Source organism: Rhinopithecus bieti, unplaced genomic scaffold, assembly GCF_001698545.2.
Source record: "Rhinopithecus bieti isolate Rb0 unplaced genomic scaffold, ASM169854v2 scaffold_11291, whole genome shotgun sequence".
Lineage (NCBI taxonomy): Eukaryota > Metazoa > Chordata > Mammalia > Primates > Cercopithecidae > Rhinopithecus > Rhinopithecus bieti.
The window spans coordinates 1,510,400-1,523,631 of record NW_016807158.1 but is presented as its reverse complement, the minus strand read 5'-3'; the positions used below and the strand labels follow the sequence as shown (position 1 = coordinate 1,523,631).

The window sequence follows — 13,232 nt, the reverse complement described above, 5'->3', positions numbered from 1 at the left end:
GCACTATTCACAGTAGCAAAGACTTGGAATCAACCCAAATGTCCATCAGTGACAGACTGGATTAAGAAAATGTGGCACATATACACCATGGAATACTATGCAGCCATAGAACAGGATGAGTTCGTGTCCTTTGTAGGGATATGGATGCAGCTAGAAACCATCATTCTGAGCAAACTATCACAAGAACAGAAAACCACTCACTCATAGGTGGGAACTGAACAATGAGATCACTTGGACACAGAAAGAGGATCATCACACACCAGGGCCTATTGTGAGGAGGGGTCTGGGGGAGGGATAGCATTAGGAGATATACCTAATGTAAATGATGAGTTAATGGGTGCAGCACACCAACATGGCACATGTATACATATGTAACAAACCTGCACGTTGTGCACATGCACCCTAGAACTTAAAGTATAATAATAAAAAAAAAATCTGGGTAACTTGGCAAAAACAGAAGTTAGAAACACTAAACTGGAGGTAGTACATTTAGCTATGAAATCTTTTCTGGTTTCCTCTGACTAAATCTTTCCATCCTTTAGTCAGTGAGAATCTATCCTAAATACCTGAAGAATTCTCAACATAGTAACGATGCTCTGTATATAGTGCGGAGAAATCTTGGAACGGGTAGAACTCCCACAAAGGAACAAAGTCTGAGATGCATTTGCAAGCCTCAGACATGAGATAGGAGCAATGTCAGGAGGAGTGATGGAAGATACCTTTGAAGACGTGAGGAAGGAAATGAATTAGTAGGCATGAATTCATACATAGAAAGGAAGTGCACTTGAGGGTAAAGGGATAGCAGAATTTAACTAGAGGCAAGTAACAATTTGTAAGTTGTGAGTAGTGAAGATACCAGCTTCACAAGAATAACTTATTGGGTGGTGAAGACAAAGATAAGTTGGAAAGACTTAAACAGTTGATCAAGAGATCAAGTAATTTGAACTTAATAGAGTAGACTGTAAGATGAGAATTGACTAGGAAGTAAATTAGTCTGGTCCAAGGTGGTGTTTAAGGAAGGCAGAGAGGGAGTGGTAAGTGAGAGATGTTGAAAAGGAGGATTCTGTAGGCCACAGTGACTCAAAGAATGTGGGGGTAGAGGAAAGAGGTATAAAAATAACTAATTAAAGCAATGCTTTATGTAGAGTGCCCTATTTTATCCAAAATGATGATGTATCCTATTCTGTATTTTGATTCCCATGACTAAGAAAGAAAAAATTATCTTAGAACATTTTTTCATACAGGACAGCAGTTTTAAGACAAACTCACTCCACCTCACTTGCCCTTTGAAATTCCATAAATGGCATTCAGGTTGTTATGAGACCAGACCTGTGGGACACCTAACTCATCACTCACTCTCAATCTGACCAACAGGCCTAAAACTAACCTAAATATGGCCTGAAGTGAATGACCATTTAGGAAACAAAGTAAACTTTCCAGCAATATAGTAATGAAAATATATGCCTAGCTTTCAAAAGAAATGTATCTTCTTGTTTTTATGGAGAAAAAATTTGATAAAATTATAAGTATTTTCACAAGGATGATCTCATTTTCACAGTAGCTCTGCAAAAGAGGAAACGGAGGAGATATTTTTATTCCCATTTTATAAAAGAAGAAATTGAGAGATGGGGAGATCAAGTGTCTCTTCCAATTCTCCCTCTCAAGTAGGCCAACAGGTTAGGGCCAGTCTTCCTGATGACGTCCCTTTCTATACTCTTAAACTCAATCTGTCTGAGGACTTGGCATGGCACTGTCAGATGACATATACCAGGTGTCTTATGTTTTTATTTCATAACATGTAAATGACATTTATACAGCACAGTCTATAAGTATTCTACCCAATAAATTCTATCTGAACAAGTAAATGTTTGCTGACATCCCCATCTACAAGAGTTTTGGCCATGACTTATTATCTAGACATCTATATATTTTTTTTAAAGTGGGCAGTTGAGTACTGTTAAGTTGTTACATAGTTTTGTCCTGTGATAACTGGTCAATCATCTTTTACATTCAGAAATCTTCTATCTTCATAAAGATATTGTTGCAGGGTTCTTTCTCACTTGCCTGATGACTTGAAAAATTGCTGTGAGTGGAAAATACCCATAAATTGTAAAAGGCGGTCTAAGAAACACAAATAGTTCTCTGTTTCTAAATAGCAAGATCACATTAAAACTCAAAAATAGATAACGTTAATCACTATAATTCAAACAACTACTCTTTAGACCTGGCAGGGAACCTTGAGAGCTTTCAACATGACCCTTAGTTCTTTTTTCCTATGAATTTCTGGCAGAGCAGAGGGAAGGAGAGAGCACGCTTGGGGACTGGGGAGTCTGTTAACAATGATTAAAGTTTGGGAGAGCATTAGAGGAAGTGGCGTTTGTTCCCTTTCTCACTTTTACTTGGCCATTCAGAAACCCATCATTTCCACAATCATCTTTGACTGTAACTGTTGTGGGAATATCTTGGTAGGACTGTCCTGATTTTATGGAAGAACGTAACGAAGGACAAATAGTAATTACTGAAATAGCAATCATCTTTTGCATAATAATTTATAGCTTAGAAACCGTTTCACCTGTACGATCTCATTCATTGTTTCTCATAGAACAATAAGCTGCTGTTACTATTGCTCATCATTACTTCTAAAGAATCTGAGTCGCAGAGGATTGAAGCCAGTTTGGGAAAGTTATACAGCTAATAAGTGATGAAACTAGAACTCAGACCAAAGTCTTTTGACCTCATATCCCATGTGATCTCTACTATACCTTACAGCCTCCTAAACCTAAGGAGAATGTTGGAGCAAGAATGAAAGTAGACATCAAAAATAGTCAATGAGTTAAAAAAAAAAAAAAAAAAAAAAGAACCTCACTGAATAGGAAGATTGAGGAAATGAGGCATACCTAAGAGAAAATCCAAAAGGCCAATAAACATGAAGAGATGCTCACCCTCACTGGCAATCTGGGAAATGCAAATCAAAACTATGATCACATCCATTAGATTAGTAAAAATTAAGTATGAGAATACCAAGTACTATGTCAGATGTAAAGCAATGAAAATTTCAACACACTACCGATGAGAGTGTCAATCGATATGACCTCTTTTGTCAGCCATTTGCCATTATCTAACAAAGTTGAAGATGCACACGGTCTGTGCCAGCACGGGGTTCATGGCAGAGTTATTTTCAATAGCCACAAATTTGTCATAACTCCCGTGTCCATTAACAAAAGAATCGATGAATGTTATTAAGTAGTAATATAGCCATCAATAAATACTATATTATGATGAAAGCTAATGAACTAGAGGCACAAGTATCAAAATAAATATCACAAACATATTTTAAGAAAAGTTACAGAATATTAAAATATATACCGTTTACAAAAGGCTTAAAATATGTAAAAATACTTTCCAGGGATTATTATTTAGGGATTAGATACTATTTAGAGATATTATTTTTATGGACACCTAGATATGATATAAACTATAAAGTATATGTAAATAACAAACCTCAAGTAGGACAATGGTTACCTTGGAAAGGGCTGTAAAGGAAAGCAAGTTGGGGGAGAGGTGCTAGCCACGGGGGATTCAACTAAAACGAGCAGTGTTCCAGTCATTAAGTTGGATGTTAGTATACAAGTGTTTGTTGTTCTTTCAACCTTTTAAATGTGGAAAATAATATAACATTAAAACTAAAAGAAACAGGAGGAGAAAAAAATAGTCTATCTGAATTAGACACTTCTCTGGGATACTGAGATGAACAGAATCAATTAAAAACGATGCCCAAAGCATCCCCAGCTGCCACAGGCTGATGAGGAATTATTATAGCAGTGACAGAATGTCCACTCCAATTCAGTTCTGAGCCATGGACCCACGTTCCAGCCTCCACATCCGTAACCTCCCTGATAGACATTATGGAAAAGTGAAGTTTCATCTGACCAATCACATAGGTTGTGACATTTTCTAGAGGCAGACCTAATCTGGATCCCTGAAAATGTCTGCTTGGCCTTTCTGTCAATTTGGGAAGAGGGACTGTTAATTGTTTTATTCATTTTATGTTAGACACTTACAAAAGACCAGAAAAGTAGTCAACTCTAAAAGTTCAACTCTGTTTTTCATTTTTGATGTGTGCAAGCTTGCTGGGCAAGGATGTCTCAGAATGAAATCCCTAGCCATTTGCACCTCCCATTCCAGAATTATTCTGATAAACTGATGTGTTCGGAGTTGTTTATTTGACAATCTATGAAAACATGTCTTTTCATCCCTAATATACTCCTCAGCATCGTCAGGCACAATCTCAATTTGCAAGTTCAATTTTCAAGTATTATGGTTTGTGAAGATAAAAATAACAATCCATGATAAAATAGTTCTCCAAAAATAAAATTGTTATTCATACATAATTGAAAATTTTTTAAAACATTTATCTCAAACAGCCATGATTTTCTGCATTTTAAGCAGGAAAAAATATTTCTCTGAACATATTTTATAATGAATAATTTGCATTCAGGGCATTTCTAATCTAAAGTTAGCCTCTAACCAGTAGACCTCTGAAAATCTGTGATAGTTCACTGGGGAGAAAGGACAAGTGCCTTTATTGAAAATGATCCGCGGAAATATTAGTTTATCTAAGACCAGAGGATGAACTATGGCAGCTTTCTGTTTGAAACCAAGGGTCCCAAATGTCTTCCATCCTATTTTAACAATCATATTAATAATGGTCCACATTTATTGAGCACTGTGTCACACACTATGCCAAGTACTTTTCCTACATTATGTCATTTTATTCTCACAACTTTACAAATGAGGAACTGTGGCTCAAAGCAGGTAACTTGGCCAATATCGCGTATCTGTTAAATAGTTGAGCCAAGATGTCAACCCAGCTCCCTAATGCCAAAACCTGCACTCTTGACCTTTGCTTGCATATACATGGAAGCTTTGTAATTACCTGCTATAGATGGAAAAAAATAGGCAAATTTTTTCTCTTCCATAAAAGAGAAAAAAGGCAATTGAATTACTAAACTTATATAAAAAAAAGGTAGGGCTTTCTTTTTCATCTAAAACTCATAACCACTACTTCTCAATAGTTTGAAAATTCTATTAACTGAATTACACCAAAGATGGAAAATAAGATGAAAAAGAAGCATAGAGAATGTGCTTCTTCAAGGTACAAATTCTTCTAACCTTTTCTCTCAGAGCCTTTCTTTCTGAATATGAAGTTGTTTCTGAACTTCAAGAATAACCAAGTAGCTTTTTTTCAGCATTTGATCATTATATTTGTTGGCAGTCCTGTTGTAACCTTCAGTCACCTACAGTGATTTTAAGTATATTCTAATTGATTTTCTCACTGCTTACTGAGAAACAGCACCTCTCACTAGTCTCATAAATAATTCCATTTCTCTATGTCAATGTTAATTGAACTTACCTCATGTTGTCAATCTCTTTTTTTCTTACAGGTGATGTCATTGTCTATATTAATGAAGTTTGTGTCCTCGGACACACTCATGCAGATGTTGTCAAACTTTTCCAGTCTGTTCCTATTGGTCAGAGTGTCAACCTGGTGTTGTGTCGTGGCTACCCTTTGCCCTTTGATCCTGAAGACCCTGCTAACAGCATGGTGCCACCCCTTGCAATAATGGAGAGGCCACCTCCAGTGATGGTCAATGGAAGACACAACTATGAAACATATTTGGAATACATTTCTCGGACCTCACAGTCAGTTCCAGATATAACAGATCGGCCGCCTCATTCTTTGCACTCCATTCCAGCTGATGGTCAGCTAGATGGCACATATCCACCACCCGTCCATGATGACAATGTGTCTATGGCTTCATCTGGAGCCACCCAAGCTGAACTTATGACCTTAACCATTGTGAAAGGTGCCCAGGGCTTCGGCTTCACTATTGCCGACAGTCCTACAGGACAGCGAGTGAAACAAATACTTGACATTCAGGGATGCCCTGGCCTGTGTGAAGGTGACCTCATTGTTGAGATCAACCAGCAGAATGTACAGAACCTGAGCCATACAGAAGTAGTGGATATACTTAAGGACTGTCCCATTGGAAGCGAAACTTCTTTGATTATCCATCGAGGAGGTAAGACAAACACTGGCTCAGCAATAAAATATATGGGTAAAATAGTAGGATCCTTTAATAATATTGTTAAAATGGAGATTTCCTTGGAGTTGAATGAAATTATACTTTAAAAAATAAAGCTTAAAGAGTAAGAGAGAAAAATACGAATTAAAGGAAGCTGTGTTTTTGAATTCTGAGAATACGTCTTTTTCTACTTTGTATTAAAGACAATAATAGTTCATTCAGTCTTACAAACATATTGATAGAAAGTTGGAGGGTAAAGATTAAATCCCCAAGTATGAATGTATTCTGTTTCAAAAGTTCATTCATGTATCAGTCGTGGAGAATTCAAACTGGTTTCCCATTGATGTAATTAAGAAACCTGCTTTTACGACGGAAGCAATGCTTTGAATCGTGCTTAGGTTTCCAGGCTAGCAGGTGGAAGCTGGTTCAACCCCTCCCAAGCCCAAGCACGGTCTTGACAATACTCAGAAGGACCATGAACTGTGAGAGCTCTGGGAGCTGTGCTGCTGTCGAAAAATCTTTTCAAAGTTTGGAATGATGTTGTTCAGGACACTTCTGCTACTGCAGGGACTGCTCTAGAAACAATTACCCGTAGTACCTCCCATGATCTGAGAAGAAAGTTACAGAACAGGGTGAGGGCTGAAGTTCTGGGCTCAGTGTCGTGGGCAGAGTATGGAAATAGGAACAGGGCCAAGTGTGGTAGAAGCTCTGAGCCCTGAATGTTTCTTCCCCTCTACCTTCTCTGTGGGGAAGGGAATGGGGTAAAGCACAGGGCCCCTTCTCCACATCTCTTCTGCTTTGCTCTGGATGACCAGTGAACCTGGAGAGAAAAGGGAGGGAAGGGGCCATAGATAAAGAGGATACTATCTCGAAAAAAGAGTGTAAAGGAAAAGGATCAGGCTGAGCCCTGGTTTTCCTATTTGCCAATTTGTGAACTTAGGACACTGAAAGTCAATGAGCCTCAGCCATGTCATCTGTTGCAATGGGATAATAATACTACCTAACCCAATGGTAGTGTTGTAGCCCAACATCTGCTCACTAAATGTCTGGCGAGTCTAAATTAATACCGAAGCTTCAGCATGGATGGGTCAAAAGGAACAGGACAATGAGGAACTCATGCATGAAGGACACACATGTGACCAACATGTGGTTGCATATTCAAAGCACTCAAAACAGCCTGAAACTGTCAGTTTGAAAAGCAAGTGAAGGCAGTCAAAGCTGAAAGAAAGTAGCACCTTTTATGATTTATTTGGCCCTCTCTGCAGGTGTTTTTCCTTCAAGGAAGTATTACATTGTTGATTCCTTGTCTGGAAACGGACAGCAAACACCAGGCATTTGGGAGCTGCACTCTATAAAGTCTTAGGTTCCTGTACTAAAAGGGAAATTCATATGATAGCAAAACAATTTTAAATGTGACCTTCTCAAGGCATTGTTACAAAATAGCAGTTGAATTCTGATAATTAAATGTTGGCAGGGTATTTTGATTTCTTGCATTGCTTAAGATTAAACATTCCTAATTAAACAGTCATATCTTCATAGTGTGCAGTTGAAAATCAAATATTTGGAACAAGTTCTTGATATTAAAGGGTATCACAAAATCACTGTGCAGTATCTACTGTATGATTCATAGAAACAAATTTGGACACACTTTTTATATACAGCTTCTTCTAAAAGCATGACATAGCAGAAAATAAGGTACTTTGAAATCCCTAATTTACATTATGGTAATTTGTACTTTTCTGAAAACATGTATTGTATGCCTGCTATCAGGTAGGCCACCCTATTCTCACTTTTCCTTTGCCCCCCATTTACTCCACAAGGAATCAAAGTGGTCTTTGCATTTGGATTGTGTTTGGGGATGAGGGACTTGCTTTTTGTTTTTTTAGGGACTAGCATAGCAAAATGCAGTATGCTGTGATGCTTAAAGTACTTCTAGTCGAAAACCTCTTGAGTTTACCCTGAGTCCCACAATTTGCACTCATCTCTCTGAAATTAATAGGAACTAGCACCATGCTTAGGTGGCGAAATTCACTTTATCTTATTATGCGCTACTCAGAAGTGCCTATGACCTCATTGAGATAAGCAGACTCGAGCTGAGTTGCAGGCCTGGATCCTTATATCAGGACTATGGGTGGTCGGCTGTTTTTAATTATTTACTAGAGTTTTTAATTTATAAAGTAATAATGTACATGGTTTAACTTTTTTAAAGCAAATAATGTCAATAAGTATAAAATGAAAGTAATTTTCTGTCCTATCCCAGACTTTCAGTCCTTTCTCCCTGAGGCAAATATATTGTATGTATAGTCACAGAAAGTTTATGGTCTACTAGCACATGTGTGAATATATATAGTAAGTTTAATGTAGATGGGATACATGTGTGTTACTTTAAAATACCTTGGTTATTTGGTATTTGTTTTACATACACCATGTGGTATAATTTACATACCACAACACTCACCAGTATAAGTGTATGCTCAGTAAGTTGCTAAAATGACATAGTTGTGCAACAATCATCATAATCCTTAGAACATCCATCATCCAGAGTTCCCCCAAACCCCAGGTAACCACTAATATGCTTTCTGAATAGTTTTGTCTTTCTATAAGTTTTCATAAATGGAATCATACAGTATGTAAGATTTTACTTAGCTTAATGCTGGTGAGAGTTACCTGTGTCGGTGCAGGTTTAAGTGGTTTGTTTCTTTTATGGCTGCATAGTGTTTCATTGTACAGATCCACTCCATTTTCATGTCCATTCATTAGTGTATGGACATTCGAGTTGTTTTCGGTTTTTGACGTTTATGAATCACGTTGTTATGAACATTTGGATACACATGTTTGTGTGTGCTTATGTTTTCATTTTCTTGAGTAGATACCTAGGAGTGGTATTGCTCAACTGTAAGAAGAATATATATTTAAATTGTTCAGAAATAGAACGTTTTCCAAAACAGCTGTTGTACAAGTTTCCAATTGCTGCCCATTGTTGCCCACATTTGATATAATCAGTCTTTTTTATTGTTGTTATTCTAATGAGCATGTAGTGACATCTTTATGTGGTTTTAATGTACATTTCTCTAATACTTTTACATGTTTGCCATGTTTTCATGTGTTTATTAGCATTCATATATCTTCGGTAGCACGTCTGTTCAAATAATTTGCCTATATTGTGCTGTCCTTTTAGGTTTTATTAAGTTATAGAAGTTCTTCCTTTATAAGCTATGTGATTTGCAGCTATTTTCTGTCTATGGCTTGTCTTTTCATTTTCTTAGTGGTGCCTTTGAGGCACACAAGTGTTTCTGTTAAAATCCAATTTATCAATTTTTTTTCTTTTTTCTTTTTTTGAGACAGAGTCTTGCTCTGTTGCCAAGGCTGGAGTGCAGTGGTGTGATCTTGGCTCACTGCAAGCTCTGCCTCCTGAGTTCAAGTGACTCTTCTGCCCCAGCCTCCTGAGTAGCTGGGATTACAGGTGCATGCCACTATGCCTGGCTACCTTTTTGTATTTTTGGTAAAGACAGGGTTTCACCATGTTGGCCGGGATTGTCTCAATATCCTGACCTACCTCGTGATCCACCTGCCTCAACCTCTTAAAGTGCTGGGATTACAGGCGTGCGGCCACCCGGTGGCCTGGCCCAAGGTTTTTTTCTGTATGGATCCTTCTTTTGGTGTTTATATCTAAGAAATCTGCCCTGACCCAAGATTTCTTGTGGTTTTCTTCTAAAATTGTAAACCTTTAGCTCATTTATTTAGGTCTGTAAACAATTTTAAGGTAATTTTGTGTATACTGTGAATTAAGGGCCTAATTTTTTTTTTTTTTTTTTTTTTTTTTTTTTTTTTTTGCTTATGTATATCCAACAATCACTCTAGCACCATTTGTTGAAAAGCTATTTTCATTGAATTCCCTTGACACTTATCAAAAATGAATTAGCATAAATGTGGAGGTTTATTTCTAGATGCCCTGTTCCATTCCATCGATCTGTTTGTCTATTCTTCTGCTAATCCCATGCTTTCTATGTTACTTTAGCTTTCTATTAAGTCTTGAAACCAGAGGTGTTAGTCCTCCAACGTTTTCTCCTTTTTCAAAATAATTTGGCTATTCTAGGTCCTTGGCATTTCCATAGACATTCTAGTATTGGATTGTTTTCTCATTTTGTTTTGTTTTGTTTTTTTAAGAGACAGGGTCTCACCCTGTTGTCTAAGCTACAGTACAGTGGTGCAATCATAGCTCACTGCTGCCTCAAACTCCTGGGCTCAAGTGATCCTTCACCTCAGCCTTTCCAGTAGGTAGGACTACAGGCACATGCCACTGTACCTGGCTTTTTAAATGTTCTTTTAGTGATGAAGTCTCACTGTGTTTCCCAGGGGTGTCTAGAGCTCCTGGGCTCAAGCAATCCTCCTGCCTCTACCTCCCAAAGAGCTGGGATTACAGGAATGAGTCACTGTGCCTGGCCTAGGATTGCCTTTTTAATTATTTTGTTACATAAAAGGGCTGCTGGGATTTGGGTGTTACATTGAATCTATAGAACTATTTGTGGAAAATTGGCAACATTGAACCTTTTAATTCATAAAGGTAGTGTATCTCTTCACTTATTTGGATCTTTAATTTCTCTCAGCAATAGTTTGTAGTTTTCAATGTACAGATCTTGTACTTTTGTTCATTTTATTTCTAGCTATTTTATTCTTGTTGATGTTATTGTCAATGGAATTGTTTTATGTCTTTTCAGGTTGTTTATTGCTAATATATAGAAATACATTTGTTTTTCATTTTTGATTTTGTACACTGCAATTTTATTAAACTGACTTTTTAAGTCTGGAGGTTTTTTGTAGACTCCATATTTTCTATGTAGTTATTATACCATCTGGTAATAAAGACAGTTTTACTTCTTCCTTTCCAATTTGTATGCCTTTGACTTCTTTTCCTTGCATTATTACACTTGCTTGAACTTCTCAGAATGATATTGAGTACAAGAGAGGTGAGCAGACATCCTTACCTTGTCACCAATTTTAGAAAGAAAATGTTAGTCTTGCACCATTACATCTGATTTTAGGGCAGGATTTTTATATGCCCTTCATCAGGTTGAGAAAGTTGTCTTCTATTCTTGGTTTGCTGGAAATTTAAATAATCAGTGGGTCTTGGTTTTATCGAATATTTTGCTGCAGTTATTGGGATGATCCTGTAGTTTTTGTCCTTTATCGATATGATATATTATATAACATGATTTTTAGATATTGAACTAATTTAACACTCCTGGGATAACAACCCTACTTGATCATGGTATATAACTTTGTGTATGTTGCTGAATTTCGTTTGCTCATATTTTGTTAAGGATTTTTTAACCTGTTTCGGGGAAGATTTTTCTGTTTTCTTTTCTTGTGATGTATTTCTCTGGCTTTGGTGTCAGGATAATAGCGGCTTCATAAAATGAGTAGGAAAGTGTTCCCTCTCCCTCTATTTTCTGAAAGAGTTTGTGTAGAGTTGATATTATTTCTTCTTTAAAAGTCTGATAGAATTCACCAGTGAAGTCATCTGGTCTGAGCTTTTATTCGTAGGAAGATTTTTAGTTGTTAATTCCATTTCTTTTCCTGATTTAATGTTTTCTTCTTAAATCAGTTTTGGTAATTTATGTACTTCTAGAAATTTTTACAATTCATCTAAGTTGTTGAATTAGCATAAAGTTTTTAATAAAATTTTATGTAATTCCTTTTTAAGAACCAACTTTTGAAATTGCTTATTTTCTGTTTTCCATTTCAACATTTTCCACTCTGGTAGTTATAGTTTTTTCTCTCCAACTTGCTTCTTGTTTGATTTACTTTTCCTTTTCTGTCTTCTTGAGGCAGAAGCTTAGAGGATTAATGATTCCATTTCTTTCTAAGAAAATCACTTACAGCTATAAATTTCACTCCAACTACTTCTTTAGCTAAATTCCATAAATTTTACTATGTTGTGTTTTCCTTTTTCACTCAGTCCAAGATATTTTATTTCCCTTGTAATTTCTTTTTTGACCTATAGGTTACTTAGAAAAGTGTTGATTCTTCCAACGTTTGGAATTTCCCAAATCTTTTTCTACTGTTGATTTCTAATAATTTCATTGTTAAAGAGAACATGTTTTGTGTTATTTTCATCCTGTTAAGTATATTACAGTTGTATATGTCCTAGTGCCTTACTTTAATATTCTTTTGGAGGGTTTTATATATTAGTTCAGAAATACATCTTGTTTTTAAAACTTAATCAGATTCCCACTAATGCTAATGGATATTGTTGTTGCTTTCAGGTTTTTTCTATTAGAAAATGATGTAGCTTTTAATCTATTTTAATTGACACTTAATAATTTTACATATTTATGGGGTATATGATGTTTCAACACATGTATATGCTGTATAATCATCAAATCAGGTTAAGTAAATCCATCATCTCAAGCATTTATCATTTCTTTGTGGTGAAAACATTCAAAATCCTCTATCTACTTTGAAATACACATTATTGGTAACTATAGTCAACCTAATGTGCAATAGAACACAGGAACTACTTTCTCCTAACAGTAACTTTGTGTCCTTTGCAGAACCTCCCCCAACTCCTCCTTCCCACTACCCTCCTCAGCCACTGCTATCCACTATTCTATTCTCTATTTTTATGAGATGAACTTTTAATATTCTGCATATAAGTGAGATCATTCAGTATTTGTCTTTCTGGACCTGGCATACTTAATGTAATGTCCTCCAGGTTAATTCATGTTGTTGCAAATGACAGGATTTCATTCTCTTTTATGGCTGAGTAGTATTTCATTGTGTAGATTTACCACATTTTCTTTAACCATTCATCCACTGATCGACACTTGGGTTGGTTCCATATCTTGGCTGTTGCGAATATGTAGTGCTTCAGTAAATATAGAAGTGAAGATAACTCTGTGACATTCATTATATTTTCTTCAGATATATACCCAGTAGAATTACTGATCATGCAGTAGTTCTATTTTTAATATTTTAAGAAACCTCCATACTGTTTTCTATAATGGTTATACTAATGTACATTGCCATCAACAGTGTGCAACGGTTCCCTTTTCTCCACATCCTCACCAACACTTGCTATCTTGTGTCTTTTTGCTAATAGCTATCTTAACAGATTGAGTGATATCACACTGTGGTTTTGATTTA

The 13,232-nt window shown here is 36.4% G+C and overlaps 1 protein-coding gene across 2 annotated transcripts in view; it reads left to right on the top strand.

The window, feature by feature from the left end:
- Positions 1-13,232, top strand: part of MAGI2 (membrane associated guanylate kinase, WW and PDZ domain containing 2) — a 1,515,811-nt gene that overhangs the window by 1,254,175 nt on the left and 248,404 nt on the right. For both annotated transcript variants that reach the window (XM_017880419.1, XM_017880418.1), the window contains exon 10: positions 5,445-6,083. In XM_017880419.1, the coding sequence (XP_017735908.1) occupies positions 5,445-6,083 (639 nt within the window). The remainder of the gene's footprint in view (positions 1-5,444; positions 6,084-13,232) is intronic.